General features: G+C 42.4%; 1 protein-coding gene across 1 annotated transcript; it reads left to right on the top strand.

Moving 5' to 3' along the window:
- The first annotated feature begins 2,797 nt into the window (after window positions 1-2,797).
- Window positions 2,798-10,206, top strand: LOC120904291 (neurofilament heavy polypeptide-like). Its single transcript, XM_040314180.1, has 4 exons — window positions 2,798-3,045; window positions 5,249-5,309; window positions 5,387-5,597; window positions 5,696-10,206. The coding sequence occupies exons 1-4, from the start codon at window positions 3,025-3,027 to the stop codon at window positions 10,101-10,103; spliced, it is 4,701 nt and encodes a 1,566-aa protein (XP_040170114.1). The 5' UTR covers window positions 2,798-3,024; the 3' UTR covers window positions 10,104-10,206.
- Window positions 10,207-19,186: the final 8,980 nt, after the last annotated feature.

The raw sequence follows: 19,186 nt of genomic DNA on the forward strand, positions 1-19,186 counted from the left end.
AACAAGCTAACAACATCGGGCCGTTTCTTTGGAAAAATGCAAATTAGTCAAAGTAATTTATATTGCTCTACATAGCTAATGGCCTCTAATTAATAATCATTTTCATGCGAAATGAAAGCAAGGCAAGAAGAACGCGAAAACGAACTAAACCGTATTCCGTTCTCTTACGGTTTGTAGTTTGAGATTAGGTCCTTGATTTCAACAAACACAAAACCACTTTTTGTGTTGTTCTTTGATTTTTCCAACCCACTTTGCTCTCAGGATGCATAAGCAACCAGCGTGGTGTGCAAATGTTGTCTGATAGTATGATAAGGAGTATACACTTTACCAACCAGTTTGAGTAACATCTCAGCTCAGCGAAGATGAAATGTCAAAGGATCAGGTCAAATGAACGAACCAACCAAACCAAACCGAGCAGAAATATATCGACAACGGGGTTATACGATCGAATCACCAGCCAGCCAGCGTGTTAAGTGAAACGAAGCTCGCCGCACTAATGCTGTATCGCCAATAAAATGAAGAACGACACAACCCTCAGCGCGGCGTGGAAGATGTCTCTGAAAGTTCTTACACACGCATAGCCGGCGCGTGAAAGGGGGAAGCGAAAAAACAAAAACAACCACAAAACGAAGGCAATATGCTAATGCAGTTTGGAGAGATGTCGAGAAAAGTTTGGTTTCGGTTCTTTCTTACTGCTTACCACTGCGCACCGCACACAAACGCGCGCGAAAGGAGAGAAGATCAGAATTTGTTGCACGGGACGAGGGGGTGGCCGAAGAAAGATGCTCGAATGCATAATGAGCAGAAAGCGAAACGATAAAAGCGAAAGAGCCAAAGCAAAAAAGCGAAACTTTATATGCAAAAAAGGGAGAGAAAAAAGAACAATAAAGGTTCGATCGATGGCACAGGGTGGCAAACGCGAGTGGCAAACCGGAGCAAAGTTTTTTGATCTTTTGAGGCGGGAGGTAGACAAAGTTTGTAGGCGTAAAACGTGAAAAAAGGGGCAAAGGAGCAAATATTGATCGGGCGAGAACTTTTCTCGGCAGTAATAAATTATATTTGCCCATTTTCAGCAAGCAAGGTAGCATAGTTTACGCGAGTAACGGTAAGTATGGTTGAAACAAAAGCAATTTGTTTGCGGGCAAACGAAGAAGGTAAAATATGTTTTGAATAAATAAACAATAGATAAAGATTAAGTAAATGAAGAAGATATTGAAAATGAAGTTTTATGTGTTTTCGAAGCTATAGTGATTATAAAACAAAGAATCTTCATTTAAAAGCAGAACCTAATAACGGTTAATTTAGCTAATCTCTTGATATGTCTATCTTCATTCATGTCTTCTCCATGTCTTGTCCATCTTGTTACAGCTCTTTTAATGAACGAAGTAAGCCGTCTCCCTTTGTTATGCATACTATGCTACAATTGATTATGTCCTTCATGTTCTGTACTGCTGTGAATACGTTTTCTTTGTATTTATAAAAGCTTTAGGTTTATTTAACGTATTTAAAAAAATGGTTTATTTATGCTTTAATTTTTACTAACTTATATATGATTTATTCTTCTTTCATCGGTTTATTTCATTATTGTTACTAACAAGCTTCAGAGTAAACACGAGGATCACCCTGTTTCTGCAAACGATTCAGTTCCAACGAAATGCGATCACGCAATGCGACGATGTGATAAGGCACGATCGCCCAGCGAAGAAACCAGCTGATGCACTGCTGCCACTACCATCAAGGCAGGCGCTGGGCAGCACCCTATCCGCGACCAAAAGCAACAAACTAAAGCACAGCGTGTGTAACAGGACACTCTACCTGGTGCCATCGATACAAAAAAAGATGAAGAATAAAACAGGTGCTTTATGAATAATGCTAATAAATCTTCTTCCTTTCACTCCTGCTTGGTAAGGTGATGTCAGGGCTGTAAAGTTGTCTAGCAAGAAGGAAGAGTTGCTGAAAACATTATATAGAACACGAGCGATTATTGATCGACCGTTCTAAGCGCAGGTCAAAGTAGGCGAAAAAGGGGTAGAAATCTTTTTTGCGTGAATTTAATCTTCCGTGCGCTATCTTCCTAATTTCTTGGCGCTGGTATCGAAAAGCGAACTCGCGGTAAATGACCGTTCATAAATTACTGTACCATAAACTCTTCAGAGTGGTGCTTTGGATTTGTTGGGGCCAGAAGAAGACCCATCGGATGAGTGGTCTCCTAGGGGAAAGGGTGAAACACACATGCCAGGCATGGGGTGGACAAACTGGTCCATCCATACGGTGTGATCGGTCGGGTTGACTCGGCGTTGCAGGCACAGCATCAGGGGCCCCGGTGTCCATACGTCGTGTGATCGTACCGGGCAGATACACGGCGTGGCGTGTTTCGGTTGTTGCCGCACCGATCGGGTATTAGTGCGAACCATAGGAAGGTAGAGAATTTTGGAGAATTTTGCTTTCGTCTTACTTTCGGTTACCTCCCAGCGTCTGTACGTGCCAGGGTTCAGGGTCGGCAGGGGTAAGGTCGTTAGAATAAATTGCGCTTTCAAGTCGGTGGAGAAACGTCACGACGCGTGATCGTGGCAGGAAAAAGGATACATAAAAATTGGAAAAACCTGCGCTCTTGGGTTGTTCTGGCTCTAAATTATGCTATTTTGTTGTGTGTTTTTTTATTATGCTGAAGAAGATATTGTAAAAACCTGATTGACTTGATTTGGGGAGTGGAGGGGAGCAGAACTGCATGCACAGTGTGTTTGAAAGTTATCAAAACGATGGTGATCCTGCCGGCCGGCAGTCAGTTCGGCAGAAGCGCTCGAACGATAAGCAACTCCTGGAGCAGTGGCGGAACAACGCTCTCGGGGAGCGTTTTGTGAATAAGTTGGGTGAGAAGTTGAAACCGGTGCAGTGTTCGGTTTGGGGCCAGGAGGATTTGGGGCAAGTTTTTTTTTGTTTGCTACTGTGAGTGTGTGCCCGTGTTAAGTGTGAGCTCAGTGCTATAAGAGGAACGTCTACGTCGTTCCACGAGTCAAGATCAAGATGCGACTGAACTGCAGATGGGTAAGTTTGTGCGGAATGCAAATCCAACGATCGCCCGCGCGCTGGACGGTGTATTAATTTACGCGATAGTGATTTAACGCACTCAAAAAGCCCGAGACGTGTGCATTGCGAAATGGTGATGTCTTTCGGAGAGTTCAAACCAGACGTGATAAAGATGAACTTTAGCTGAAATGGTGTTTTTTGGGAAAGGAATATGTGTTTGTAGGACACTCACGATGATCTCCAATAGTAAAACTATCTTTTAATTCCCAAGAAATCATCATGATGATGTCAGAGGATGAATTCTTCTCTCAGATAACAAGCATGGTATTTGATTTTTTTTATCATCATCACATTCTTCTCGAAATAATAGTTCTGCGCATCTTTCACAACGTGAGCTTGCATAAAAAAAATGGAAAACAGCACTGTCCCATTAGTTTTGTGGTGTATTCTTGCCAGCCATTTAACAATTTGACTCTTTGGTCGAACATCTTCTGTAGCGTGACCTTTCCAGCAGGACATCCTGTTTCGTCTTCTTTTATGACAGGAATTACTACAGGTTTTGGTTTTATGTTTATATTCTAAACAACGTATGGCTCAAGGCGAGGCAAATTGTAAGCTGTAGATTGATGAGCTAGCGAGTGTATTCCAAGATGAGTAGACGTGGATTATTTATTGCACTGTGAGTCAGAATCAGAATATATGTTTATTGATATTTTTCTATTAAGTTCATGTGTACATTTGTTTTGCGAGATTTAGCGTAACGCTCGCTTTTCACCGCTGTAGAGCATTTTGCCAAGAGGCAGTTTGTTTTGGTTTTAGAAAGCATGGTGTTAGGCCTAGGGCCTTTTGTTACGCTATCTTAACTTAAACTGACTTATCTACTTAACACTATTAGATTAGGAACAAGACAAAAGAAATTCAAAAATATGAAGGAAAGAAGGAAAGAAAAATATATATGTATATAAAAAGTGAAAAATTCAAAAGAGTGCCCTTAGAAGGGGTGAACCTGATGTTGCGCATTTTGCTTTAAGGCGTTCTGTTATCACATATCCAATACTGTGAGTCCTTTTGAGCAGCTCTTTATTGTATTACCATTAGTAGGAATTGTATCATCTGTGGCCATGTAAGCCACGACGTGCTCAACCGGGAGCAAAGAAGAAGGATGTGTGAATCGCTTCCCATTGCATCTTTTATGTATTAAGTGGGGTTCTTATCGACTTAAAATACAAACAAAACACATTAAAATGAATAGTTATCTATGCAATATAAGTTTGGCTTGATTTATTGCTGAATTATCTATATTATGTTCCAGTCATAAATCTTTGTATACTTTTAAGAAATTAAGCTCTAAAACGATGAGGTTCTCACGGTAGTTTAGACTTGATTTGGCTTTATTTTCGTTTTAAAGTTTTTTGTTATAATATAATGTAGATAATTTAAAGCCTTTGAGTATCGCTACAATTGATTATGGACTTTCGGGTCATTCAACACTGCACATAACAATTAATACAATGTTGTAGAAATATTTCAAATATTTGACATAATAGTGAGACTAATTTAAAATTTGGGTGCATAAACTTATTAGGGGCTTTCACCAGAGTTAAGGGAATCGGAAGTGGACACGGATAAAAGGCGATAAGCTTTTCGATTTGCGTATTTCAACGCCATGTTTTGAAAGGTTTTTTAGAATATAGCATAGTCTCAAATCACAGAAGAATTTTGATATAAAATTAAGCGATTTTTAACAAGAGAAGCCCGATGTGGAGAGTGTTTCTTAATGATCGTACTAATATTTGAATTACGGGTAATGCGGAAAATGTCTTAATTGGATCTTGTTGTTTCCGTAGGGCAATAAACATGAATTAAGAAATAAATAAATAAATAAGTTAATAAGTATTATGCGATCCTTCATTAAGTATGATTAAGAACTTATACTTTGACGATGTTCTAATCATCTAATTACATGTTTGGGAATAATAGTTGAGAGAATATTTTCGTTTACACGATTTTTTTTTACTATTGACTTATTGACTTATTGACAGAACTTGTTTATAGGTGGATATTGACATTGGGTTTCAATGAGTTATTCACACTAATTGGGCAAATAGTCTTTGTTTCATTATGCCAAGCAAGCTAGTTTAAATTAAACAAACCATGAAGATAAACTGAAAGCCAAACAAATCTAATTAATTATCAATTATCACTCTTCATTCTGCTACAGCTGCTGCTATCGCTGCTGGTACTTTTCACCGAAGCGAGAGATGAACGGGCATACCGTGGAGGTAATTAAATGGACAGGAAAATCGTGATAAAAGCATCAGTAGAATGGTATAATGCTTTCCGCATTGCTATTTTCCAGGGAAAGCTGATTACAGGAAAGCAGATCGCAAGGGAGAAACACAGTTTCAGCATCAGAAAACTATTGACGGAGCGGTGCTAGGATGTTACGGTTACGTCGATGGACAGGGAAAAATGTTTGTCACACACTATTTGGCCGATGGGTCTGGGTACCGAAGTGTGAGTTTATCTGCTCCGGATAAAATGACACGGGAACGGTTGAAACTGTTGAGGTAAGAGCGCAAATTGCAACAATTTAGGCAAGCGTTACGTTTCGGCCAGCTTCCAAGCGAAAAATCAATAACAATCAACGAAACTTTTACCATTTTAGGAACGGTGAGGATGGCCCAGCTGCTGAATTATTTCCCGTCGACTGCACGGAGGATGGCGATCTGGGACGTTTGAAGAATATGGCCGAAAAGATAAAGAAGGATTTCGAGAGTAGCAATGGTGAGGACGAACCGCAGAGGAATGCGCCTTCTTATGATGGGAAGGAAAGGGCGAGCAGGCCGAAAGAAAGCGACAAACCTATGGAAAGCAGCGACATAAGAGATGATGCGATTCAACCGAAAAAAGAATCTGCAAATGCGGTGCCAGCTGATGCTCCTAATAAAACGGGTAATCGTCTGATTAATGTGAGGGATCCAAGTTCCTTTAGAAGGCCAGTAAAGAAACCTGCAGGAAGCGCAAAGTCTCCAATTGCTCAAGAACCGTCCCCACAACCATCCAGTGATGCAATGTCAGCACCGGCATCTAAGCCGAAGCAAGTAGCAAGCTTTGAAAAGCAGTCAAACCAAGTTGATGAACCACAGCCGAAAAATAGAGTGGAGAAACCAACAGACAAGAAACCAAGTACGTTAGCCAAGCCAAATAGAAGACCGCAACCAGATAATATTCCGAAAAGTAACTCCGTTGATTCAGAAGCGATTAAACCTAACGAAGAACTGAACCTGACACCTCAGCAAGTCCAACCCGAGGTACAAGCCAAGAAAGCATCTCAAAAGCTTGACAGCAAGCACAAGAAGCCCAGCGAGGACTCCAAGTCATCGGAGGATCCTGAAAATCAACAAGTCGATGTGAGCTCAGAGAAACCTGAGGACGAGGCAGCCGAAGAGTCTGATGACCCCAAGCAATCATCCAAATCAGCGAAGGAACCGAGTAAGTCACAGCTCAAGAAGGGATCTGATAAGCCTGACAGTAAGAACAAGAAGCCCAGCGAGGACTTCAAGTCATCGGAGGATCCTGAAAATCAACAAGACGATGTGAGCTCAGAGAAACCTGAGGACGAGGCAGCCGAAAGATCTGATGACCCCAAGCAATCGCCCAAATCAGCGAAGGAACCGAGTAAGTCGCAGCCCAAGAAGGGATCTGAAAAGCCTGACAGTAAGAACAAGAAGCCCAGCGAGGACTTCAAGTCATCGGAGGATCCTGAAAATCAACAAGACGATGAGAAACCTAAGTACGAGGCAGTCGAAGAGTCTGATGACCCCAAGCAATCACCCAAGTCAGAAAAAGAACCAAGCAAGTCACAGCCGAAGAAGGGATCTGATAAGCCTGACAGCAAGAACAAGAAGCCCAGTGAGGACTCCAAGTCATCGGAGGATCCTGAGAATCAACAAGACGATGTGAGCTCAGAGAAACCTGAGGACGAGGCAGCCGAAAGATCTGATGACCCCAAGCAATCGCCCAAATCAGCGAAGGAACCGAGTAAGTCGCAGCCCAAGAAGGGATCTGATAAGCCTGACAGTAAGAACAAGAAGCCCAGCGAGGACTCCAAGTCATCGGAGGATCCTGAAAATCAACAAGACGATGTGAGCTCAGAGAAACCTGAGGACGAGGCAGCCGAAGAGTCTGATGACCCCAAGCAATCATCCAAGTCAGGAAAGGAACCGAGCAAGTCACAGCTCAAGAAGGGATCTGAAAAGCCTGACAGCAAGAACAAGAAGCCCAGCGAGGATTTCAAGTCATCGGAGGATCCTGAGAATCAACAAGACGATGTGAGCACAGAGAAACCTGAGGACGAGGCAGCCGAAGAGTCTGATGACCCCAAACAATCACCCAAATCAGCGAAGGAACCAAATAAGTCGCAGCCCAAGAAGGGATCTGATAAGCCTGATAGTAAGAACAAGAAGCCCAGCGAGGACTCCAAGTCGTCGGATCATCCTGAAAATCAACAAGACGATGTGAGCTCAGAGAAACCTGAGGACGAGGCAGCCGAAGAGTCTGATGACCCCAAGCAGTCACCCAAGTCAGGAAAGGAACCGAGCAAGTCGCAGCCCAAAAAGGGATCTGATAAGCCTGACATCAAGAGCAAGAAGCCCAGCGTGGACTCCAAGTCGTCGGAGGATCCTGAAAATCAACAAGACGATGTGAGCTCAGAGAAACCTGAGGACGAGGCAGCCGAAGAGTCTGATGACCCCAAACAATCACCCAAATCAGCGAAGGAACCGAGTAAGTCGCAGCCCAAGAAGGGATCTGATAAGCCTGATAGTAAGAACAAGAAGCCCAGCGAGGACTCCAAGTCGTCGGAGCATCCTGAAAATCAACAAGACGATGTGAGCTCAGAGAAACCTGAGGACGAGGCAGCCGAAGAGTCTGATGACCCCAAGCAATCATCCAAATCAGCGAAGGAACCGAGCAAGTCGCAGCCCAAGAAGGGATCTGATAAGCCTGACAGCAAGAACAAGAAGCCCAGCGAGGACTCCAAGTCATCGGAGGATCCTGAGAATCAACAAGACGATGTGAGCTCAGAGAAACCTGAAGACGAGGCAGCCGAAGAGTCTGATGACCCCAAGCAATCACCCAAGACAGAAAAAGAACCAAGCAAGTCACAGCCGAAGAAGGGATCTGATAAGCCTGACAGCAAGAACAAGAAGCCCAGCGAGGACTCCAAGTCATCGGAGGATCCTGAGAATCAACAAGACGATGTGAGCTCAGAGAAACCTGAAGACGAGGCAGCCGAAGAGTCTGATGACCCCAAGCAATCACCCAAGTCAGAAAAAGAACCAAGCAAGTCGCAACCCAAGAAGGGATCTGAAAAGCCGAACAGCAAGAACAAGACGCCCAGCGATGATTCAGTGTCGTTGGAGGATTATGAAGATCAACTAAACGGTGAAAGCTCAATTAAACCTGAAGACGAGGCTTCCAGAGAGTCTGATGTGGAAGAACTTGACAGTAAGATAAAGGAGCCCAGCGAGGAATCGAAGTCTTTGGAGGATTATGATGAGCAACAAGACGATGTGAGCTCAGAGAAACCTGAGGACGAGGCAGCCGAAGAGTCTGATAACCCCAAGCAATCATCCAAATCAGCGAAGGAACCGAGTAAGTCACAGCTCAAGAAGGGATCTGATAAGCCTGACAGTAAGAACAAGAAGCCCAGCGAGGACTTCAAGTCATCGGAGGATCCTGAAAATCAACAAGACGATGTGAGCTCAGAGAAACCTGAGGACGAGGCAGCCGAAAGATCTGATGACCCCAATCAATCGCCCAAATCAGCGAAGGAACCGAGTAAGTCGCAGCCCAAGAAGGGATCTGAAAAGCCTGACATCAAGAACAAGAAGCCCAGTAAGGACTCCAAGTCATCGCAGGATCCTGAAAATCAACAAGAAGATGTGAGCTCCGAGAAACCTGAAGACGAGGCAGCCGAAGAGTCTGATGACCCCAAGCAATCACCCAAGTCAGGAAAGGAACCAAGCAAGTCGCAGCCGAAAAAGGGATCTGAAAAGCCTGACAGCAAGAACAAGAGGCCCAGCGAGGACTCCAAGTCATCGGAGGATCCTGAAAATCAACAAGACGATGTAAGCTCAGAGAAACCCGAGGACGAGGCAGCCGAAGAGTCTGATGACCCCAAGCAGTCGCCCAAATCAGGCAAAGAACCGAGCAAGTCACAGTCCAAGAAGGGATCTGATAGGCCTGATATCAAACTTGCTGCTAGAACACAACCGGCAGATTCTCCCCTCACCGATGTCTTCCCGACACCACCATTTGAAGCAGATCCGTTTCCATCTCGACTTGGTCTTCCGAGCGATTCAAACGACGTGCTAGCTGCCATCAGTAGAGTTTTACCAGTGATTCGTGATATCGGACCACCGTTCGTTACTACGGGCTCGCCGGAAAAAGTGAAACCATCGATGGCTCCGAAAACATCCGCCTCGTTCAACGGTGACGTGTACGATGAGGTCGATGATGACGAGGACACTGATACAGTTGATGCAGTTGCACCAGCGAAGCAAAATGATCCGGGAAAACCGAGCCATTCCACACCACCACCACCGTCGGATATGGGCAGCTGTATTGAGATCATACTGAAGGTACCGACCGATGCCAGGCATGTTATCGTGCGTACGGAGCATCCTCAGTTTAAAACGCAGGAAGGTGCACCGTTGAATGAGCTTGTCAATAAGATTGCGCCTGGTGTGTACGATGTGCAGTTGGCCAAGTTTGACAAGGTGGTGTTTGAAATGTATGACAAATATGCAATCGATGAAGAACCGCAAACACCCAATAACCTCGGTAAGGCATTCAACTACGACGAGCTGGTACCGAAGCCAAGCAATTCGGGCCCTAGCCAACGAGTGCCTGGAGACAGCGTTAATGCTTACCTGCCCAAGGTTGATACTGCTCGATCACGGGTAGGTGGTGTGGATGAAAAGATGGCAAAAGCGGACAGGGAGGAGAAAAGCGCTCAAAGCCAGCGTCGTATTCCGGATAGATTTTTAGCGATGGGCCGACGAGGTTGAATAAAGACTGGTTTGGAGTGGAATGTTCGTTAAAAAGACTTGACATACAGTTCAATGCATATGACAATCATAAGAAATAAAACATGGTGGAAAAATAGAAAAAAAAAACAATTGCAAAACGATTTCTGTTTGGTCAGAAGACAGTAAACTGAACGAAAACTTCATGCAGACTGAGTAAACTGAACGAATACTTCCATTGGCTACGATCGAATATTTGTTGCTTTAATTTACCTTTTTCCTATAAAAAAACATTTTTACGTTAAGTACCTATCAAAACGCTTCTTTATTAAACCCTCGTGAACACTTCCGGCGGTAAGTCGTATAAATATCCAGCTTCACCTTTCAGCAGGCTAAAGTTGATTGAGATTGGCACTTTTTCCTTCACTATCTTCACAGATTTTAAAGGATTGTACGCTAAATCTAGATAATCCAGCACGTTCATCCGTTCAAACAGGCTCATATCGATCGTTGTCAGTTTGTTGTGGTTTAGCGTAATTCCGTTGAGCTTGGCAAAATAATCCACGCACGGTGGTTTGGGAATCTCCACACCTACTTCAATCCGCTTAAGGTAGTAAGATTTCCAAGAGCAGAAGCGCTGCTTACCTGTGTAGGGCTTATTTGCCTCTACACTTATCGTTGCGATTTGATTGTTGCCGAGAAAAAGGCGCTGAAATTGCGGCATGTACATCACAACTGCAAAATCGAACTGCTTCAGCGAATTACCAATCAAGTTTAAAGACTCCAGCTTCTCACAGCAAACACCCTCCGAGTCGGCCGTTATGGTTTGTATCTTGTTGTAGGACAGGTTTAGATTGACGAGACTGTTCATGCGCCTAAGTACACTTAGCTGCAAGTGTCGCATAGGGGAATGGCTTTGCTCTAGATCTACAACACCCGATAGTTGCAGTACCGTGTCAGGAATGTTCTTGAACGTTGTGCCACACAATCTGATGTCACGGAGCATTTGACCACCGGAATTGAATCGAATAGTTTTCACCGACACGTGTTTTAATATCACCGTTGAAGGGGTTTTAAAGGCGGGCATAACCAGCTCACCAAACATACACCTTTCTAGTACAAACTGCACGAGATAGGGAGCACTTTCGAGGAAGGAAAAGTCCGCCAGTTTCCCTTTAGCACCTTTCAAAAATAGCGCATCCGTTCCGTTGGGAATGAAGCTGAAGGCGTACAGTCCGTCGTAGGTAATGTGTATATTGGACACGGTGCACGCAGTGTAGGAGCAGGTGAACTCGTATGCATGCGTCGAAAGCACCAATAGTAAGGTGATTAAGCTGTTGGAGTACAGTTGAATAAAAAGGTCAATAGCCCGGTATGAAGCTTTGTATGATATGTAGCAGAAACTGTATTACTTACACAAGCAAACTCATGTCAACTTTTCAATTTTGGACATGCTTTTCGTTGCAATACTGAGCTAAGAATGTGACGAGAACGTGAGTGAAAAGTGTTGTAATACCATTGCTCGTTGATATCGTGTTTTGCTAAGTGATTTTTGATTGCCATGTAATACGATGTGGTCAATCGTCCGGATCAGCATATGACGAAGTTTAGTTTGTTGCAGTCGTTTTTCTACACATTTTGTGAAACTTGTGCCATAGTTTAATGAAAGCGATGCAGCCATGCGCTTGCCGAAGCAAATGTTCTGATTGTTTTTTTTTTGACAAATAATTATTTTTAAGAGTTGTTTATGATAAAATATCTCATTGATATTACTTTATGCTAATAGGGACTTATATTCACATGGTTTGTGCATGTTAATGATTCATCGCGTCGAACGAAACATTGCTACGAAGACAATTGTCCAATACAATGAACCAAACCAATGAAAAGTATAGGAGGATGTTAGCAAACAATTACCTCGTGTAGTTAAAGAGTAGTTTAAAAAGTGTCAATTTTTTTCAAAATAAATTTAAAAGTTTATTGCACATTTTGGCCGGTACCATTCATGAAAGAGCTGTGAAAACTTAACTTATAAATTAGTTGAATTCTTGGAAGTTCCAGGTATCCATATTGTAGACATGTTTGGTCCAAATTGGACACAATCGCTCGTTTTTATTAACATTAATGATGCACTAGGTCTACTACCATGTACCTTCTCCTTGTTTTGTGTACTAAAAAATTCTGATTCAGTATTCACTGATGGCGGTTGATATATTTAAGAAAATTCGCAACTCTAAAAGATGTTGGTAACTTATTTTTGTACTTAATTCATTTCATCATGTTTGAAAGTAAATTGGAATTATTCGTAGCTATTGACGAAGCAGTTAAATGTTTTTAACCCAGTTTGATGGTGTTTGCAAGGATTGACGACCTTTTACATGAGTCCTTCTTTCAGATAATTGCTGTCCTTGTAATACAAAATAACAGCAATTTGTCAATATACATCGCTTAAATTGACGAAATTTATGTCTATAACAGTGATGTCCAACTCGTTTTGGATCGCGGGTTTGGGATAAGGGATAAAAATACTCTCGCGGGTCACTGTTGAGGGTAGTGGGGGATCATTTAGGACTTATTCTTCGACCAGAATCTTATCTATATGTTTTCGTAGCCTCCAATAAAGCTATTAATAACAGATAATATATCATAAATATTTCATTGTGTTGAAATAAGGAATCATGGATATAACGTTATAATACAATAACTAAAGCAGTTCATGAAATTTACTAATTCTTTAATTCAGTTGCCCTTCGATTTATCGATTTATCCGGCGCTTCAACCGCTTTGAGGTCTTGGCCTGCCTCAAGAGTGTCCGAAACCGCTCACGGTATCGCGCCTTAGTCTGCCAGTCCGTTATCCCGGTCTTAATGGCGGACGCCTTCACGCAATCTCGCCTACCACGCCTCCTCTGTCCTTGTGGACGGCCTAAAAAGACTTTACAGGCTGGGTTGTCCGTTTACATGCGTACAACATGGCCAGCTCACAGGAGCCTGGCGAGCTTGATACGCTGCACGACAGTGTGGTCGTCGTACATATCGTATAGCTCGTCATTATAGCGACTCCTCCATTGTCTTTCCACACATACTGGGCCAAGTATCCTTCTGAGCATCTTCCTCTCGGAAGTTGCCGGACAGTTGCCTTTACTTAGAAATTTAATAATTCATATTCAATGCTCCGATACATGCACTCTTTGAGGCTATCTGGACAGTTCTTCAAACCTCGTTTATCGCCTTCGCAAAACGACAAACGAAGTACAATTGCTGCATTCTCAAAACGCCTCTGACTAATAATGATAATTAAAAATTTTAGAACTACATCACACCGTTTTTCAATGCTAGTTTTTTTTCGATTTTTAAACATATTGTCCTGATTTTTGCAGAACCATAGCTAAAAGACTACCCTCATCAATGAATTGAAAACAGTGGTATTCCGATACATGGTATCCGAACTTTCCAGAAAGCCTCAAGGTCAGATAATGGGTGAAAAATGGAGAGTCCGACTTTAGGGTGCCACCAAGAAACAACTACTAAACACATGCTACATGCCATCTTCGCGGATACCTTCCCAAACAAGCAACAATATATAATTTACTTCAAACCTCGTTAATTGAACTATAAAGACTGAATATTGAAACCTTCTTCCTTAGTGGATAAACATTAGTACAACCGTTTTTCTTAACTTATAATCTACAATATATTTCTGCTTCATTCAAATAACTGCCAAAGTTCTTTGCGGGCCGGATTGAAAGTCTTCGCGGGCCGTTTGTGGCCCGTAGGCCGTATGTTTGACATGTCTGGCCTATAATATAGTCGTTCTTTTAAATCTTTACCATCTTTTCTTTTTTTTTTCAAATTTTTTTTTTGTTATTAAAGCTTGCTTGTATATCTTGTCAGTTGTACATTTTTGTTTACAAGAAAACTATGCCTTACCATCGCATGCAACGACAGCACACGTGCCGTCAAACAAGTTGCCTACATTTAGGCGCTCAAGACTTCTTAGCTCCGATGAAAGAGGTAGCGAATCACGTGACCGCCCAAAACAATACCCACACAATCAGACACGCATAAACCATTCGATTAATGTTTCACGCATCACGATAGAGCTGTAAGGCAACGTGAACATCAGAACACGTTTTGCTCTCCAATAAAAAGAAGAAAAAAACTGAGGCGATTAGTAAGGTGACAATAATGGGACAAGATATGCCACATACGAATTAGGGCTTATTTTCCATGCCCTCAACGGGGGTGTTCAAACAAACATCACACCACCCATAATGGGTGCCCTCTATTGTGGCTCTCTTATGCATCACACAAATCGAACTGATCTGGTTCTGGCTTGAGGGCAACCAATTCATTAATCAGATTAACGAGGTGACTTACGATGTGGCTCGGCAATCTACGATCTATCTGCTCCGAAGCGTATGCATCGATAACTCGATAATCGCCAAGGGTTCGCCGAGTGGGGCTGGCGATAAATATCGCATCATTAGGCAGGAATGGTTTTTGCATACAATGGGCAGCACCAGCGCCACAAACAAATGCGGCAAATTAATCGTAACGAACACCTATGCGCCAGCGATCTCCATATTTTCATCGTGCCAGAAGGGGGGGGGGGGAACCATCGATCTGCCACCACCGAGTGGTGGGTTCCGGTTTGTCGTTCTATGTAAATATTTCCCCCCTTAGTTAGGACAGCCGGCATCAAATAATTCACCACCAACCAGAGCAAAAGATGGAAAACGGGTGCCGTTTTTGGGAGCTCGCGCGTTCCTCTGCGTGTGCGAAGATGTGAGAACGGCAAAGTGAACCAGTTTTTGTGGCGGGTGTTGCTGCTGCTGCTGCTGCCTGGTGACCGCAAAAGTGACCTCGACATTTTGCACGAATCGACCCAGCGTTCCTTCTTCCATGTGGGAATGGTGTTTGAAGCGTCCTTTCCACGTTATGATGCTCCAACCGGTGACATCTGGCTTGTTGGGTCGCTCCGTTCGGTCGGTCTAGTGTTTTACATTTTCAAATTAACTTTTAATTACCGACCAAAGTCATTCAGGGTTGGCTGGGAGATGTTACGACGCTCGCTCGAATGAATATGTTTATGATGTGTGCCGTCTTCAAGGTGTTTGTCCGTGTGGTTTTGCAACCACTGGGTAATCAGGCCAGCTCGAAGGTTTTCACATTCGATCGAATTGCGCAAGAGTTGAGAATTTCGGTTCAGTTCGGTTCGGTTTTTGTCGCTGGCTGAAGAATTTAAAGTTCGTCGCGGGTCGTTCGATGGCGCCAGCGCGAAGAAAGAGCCAAGGAATGTCGGCCTGTGGAGCCTGTGTTGTATATGTTTACCCTTTGGAAGTCTGAGCGCCCGCGGGACCGGGAGTTGAATCGGCACGGTGACATCAGCCGATTGCACATCCGGGATTTTTCGTTCGAGATGCTTGGGACCACCAATCATGCGGTCCTCCTACGCACCCATGGTTTTATCGCGCCAAACCATCGCGAACTCGGAGTACGTTTACCTTCCTTCCGCTTGTAAGCACACGCAGCCAAAAGAGCCAAATCTCTTGCGAGATGTCAAACGATTCGATTGATTTAGCACTTGCATACGGAAGCGCCTCCTTCTAGTGGCTGGTATAAATTGAGCATCGAAAGCCGCAGGCTTTTCTTACAGGCTCGTTTTGTTTGCTAAGGCACACCAAATGCTTATCCCGGGCGCGCGCTCGTGCACTCTTTCGATGGAAGTGTATTGTTTCAGCAAGATTTATTCACCGGACTGATTTATCGCACTGCCTGACACAAGCCGACACTGCTTATCTACCATTAGCATACAGTTTAGTGTAGCAAATTCCGGCTTGCCGGTAATTCCGACTCACTGCACACGCAGAAACACAGGACTACAGCTTGGAAATTGATTAATCGGCGTGCCGGGAAAGTTGATGTTTGCTTCTATTTATTTCCATTTTTGTGTTTATTTAATTGCCAACTGAAAAGGGCCGGAAATTGACTGGCCAGTTGCTGGCCGGTGGGTATGCTCCCCTAGCCGAAAGCCGAACCGGCATCCGGATTAAAGCGATGAAGTTGCGGTCTATGCGCGCCGCAAAGTGGCATAATTAAATTCATCCAAGCGAGGGAGACGATGACTTTCCGATAATTTCACGGCACGAAGCTCTCGACGCAGCGTCACCACCGTGGTTGAACTATATAATTAATTATGTTTTATGGCCATCGTAAAGATGACAGATATTAAGAGTGAGGTTTTTGCCGACGGCGGGACCGGCCAGCGGTGGGACACGGTGACAAATCAATTTATCATTCGTGAGTTGATTCGGTAGAATGGTTGATGTGGACGTTTTAAATTGCATGATGCCGTGCTGATTCGATGCTGGGAAAATGGGGAAGGGGAAGGAAGGCTAGTGTTTGCTTTCCTCGAAACGTTACGCTGCTAATTAGGCTATAATGTGGTAAAACAAGTTGTAATTCCTTTCTATGGTTGTGTATTGGTCCTTAATCTGTTCGGCTTGCGGTGTATTTTTGTGGGGCAACCACCCCGGTGTTACAACCTTTTTAAGTTGATTGATTACGTTTTTAAAACAAAGGTAAAATGTTGCTGAGTTTGGTGTAATGACCTAAAACCTTTTTCGACGTCAGCCTTTTTGTGTGGTACAGTGTTCGTAAACCGTGTAATCCCAGGAAAATGTAATTCTTCGGAGGGAATGCTATGCAAGGAGCAAATATTAAATTAGGTTTAAAAGAAGCAAACAAAGCTTTTAAGCTCAATGTCTCTATGAAAATAAATAAATTGTTCTTCCCCATGTCGAGCGCCTGAAGGTATGCAAAATGATGATTTAAGTAAAATTTGGGAGGAAAGAATCATTTTCAGTTTTTGCGAAAATATATGCAAGTCCGATCTGAACTAAAGAGCGCGGTATTATAATGATTGGCAATTTCATACGTGAGAGTATCAAAAATGTAAGGAACATCATAAAAAACAGAAAAGCAAACCATTAAATGCTGAGTCTATACAATAGGAATAATAGATAATTTTAAGTACATGAATACAGAGGATTTTCTTTTGTCTATTTTTGAATCCATTATTATTTTTTGTTATTGTATTTCATTTTTTATAGCTTACCTTTTGTGTTATTTAATTTCTTCAAATAATTTTTGGTTGTGACTTATCTTTTCTTATATTATAGTGAAAAAATATTCGGTAATCTTTAGACCAATCATAGAAATATAGTAATAAACCAAAAATCATTCAAGAAACTCAACGATGAACTAGTAAATGTAAAGAACAAATGAAGAATAACATACATCAAGGTAAGCCAAATAACGATAGATCGAATGTGATAACACCGTAACCAACCATAACTTAAGAGAAAAAAACTTAAAAGAGTTACTGCACCATACATTTAAAGTGCTGTTTTATGAGTTCATTATTTATTATATTCTATTATTGTTTTATTTTTCTTTTTCATTCATCATTTTAAAGTCGGCTTAATGAAGAAATACATTTTAATACTTAACATACATATTAGCTGTGCTATCAAAGCCCCGTGAAATAACAAAGAACATGCAAATTCAGAACGAGCAAATTAACTCTTTTTGTTTTCCTTCACATCCACAGAGTTAATTGAATATCAGCATGCACCATATGCTGTTTTAAAGCCATTGTTATGTTTCAATAAAAAGAAGGATAACAAAAAATACACACACAAAGGTAGCAAAAAATTACTGAAAAATGTCCAAACAATAGAGCACAAACATGTTTGTTTTTGTGCTGGTCAATCCGCTGTATATCTTTTCCCATCCTTCGTGAACGATTTGTTTACCTTCCTTTTGTTAACGGGAAGGCACCTTCAATGTCAAGGAAAGCCTGTTTGTATTTATTTTTTGTCGTTTGTGTTGGCAGCCAAACACGCCAAGACGCAGTTAGTTGCAAAAGGAAAGCAGAAACTCGATAACAGTTTCAATGCTTTTGCAAAAAAAAAAGCGAAATGACTACCAGAACCAGAGTGTATACACTCGATCTTGCTAAAAATAGCATCAACACAGCATTAAAATGCTCAAAACGATACGCTTAAAAAACTTTCTGTCTGTCGCCTTTCCCTTGTGGCGTGCAACGGACTCCGAGCTTTCGATTGTGTGAGGGTTCTAAAGGGGAAGCACTCTGACTGGGTGTTTCATTTATTCTCCATTCCTGGAACGAATCTCCATCCGGAATGCTCTGTGTTGCAAAATAAGTAACCCGCTAGCGTCCCGGCAACTGGTTGCTGTTTTGGTCGTTGGTATTGTATCTGAATACTGTTCAGGGTGAGTGAAGAGGTTTCACGAAAAACGCCTTTCACCGAGAATGTCAAACTGATTCGGTTGGGTTATTGGGGAGGGAGAACGGTGGTTTTACCCAGTATCGAATCATTTTAATTTTGAAAAGCATTCAAACTATTACATACAAACTCTTCCACTGAAAAGGTACTGAAAGGGGAAAGGGATTGATTGGGCTACAAATGGCAATTAGTCGCTGATATTCGATTGAAGGCCCTTGACAATGGCTGGTAACGAGAACTTATCAAACACTTTGCGGGAACTGCGATGTTGACACATTGTCAACGTTAGAAATCAAAGAGTTTAAATGCTATCCAGAGGTGTACTTTCGATTGTTAGCGGTCGCCATTAGTTTTGCAGTTAAAATTATAGTGAGAATTTAATAGGTGTCGGTTGTTTGACGTTTGAATGATGTAAGGAAAGCGTGATGATTTCCAAATTGTAAAATGATTGAATGCAAATCGACCTGTAACGTCCCAAAACCTGAACACGCTGAACATAATCAAAAAGAGATGCACAATGAAAACGGATCCACCCAGAAACTTTATTCATCTTTTGATGAAGCAGGACACACTTGATTCAAAACTTGTTCCACATCACAACGATATTCCAAAACATATCGCTTTTGAACCTAAAAAAGTTGAACAAAGCAGAGTATGATCTTTGCCGTCTTAGTGGTATAAAATAGTTTGTAAACACGTATCATACGTATGTTTCACAAGTCACCACGGTGTGTTCGTCTTTTATCGAAGAACACATTCCAGTAGGAGAAGTGATGCTTCTATGGTTTGCTCAATGTTCATCTTGTCAACT

Source organism: Anopheles arabiensis, chromosome 3, assembly GCF_016920715.1.
Source record: "Anopheles arabiensis isolate DONGOLA chromosome 3, AaraD3, whole genome shotgun sequence".
NCBI lineage: Eukaryota > Metazoa > Arthropoda > Insecta > Diptera > Culicidae > Anopheles > Anopheles arabiensis.

Bases quoted from the DNA above. Each gene is read 5' to 3' on its own strand.
- LOC120904291 (XM_040314180.1), top strand. From the start codon at position 3,025: ATGCGACTGAACTGCAGATGG. The intron at 5,310-5,386 runs GTAATTAAATGG...GCTATTTTCCAG, and splicing joins TGAACGGGCATACCGTGGAG to GGAAAGCTGATTACAGGAAA. The intron at 5,598-5,695 runs GTAAGAGCGCAA...TTACCATTTTAG, and splicing joins GAACGGTTGAAACTGTTGAG to GAACGGTGAGGATGGCCCAG.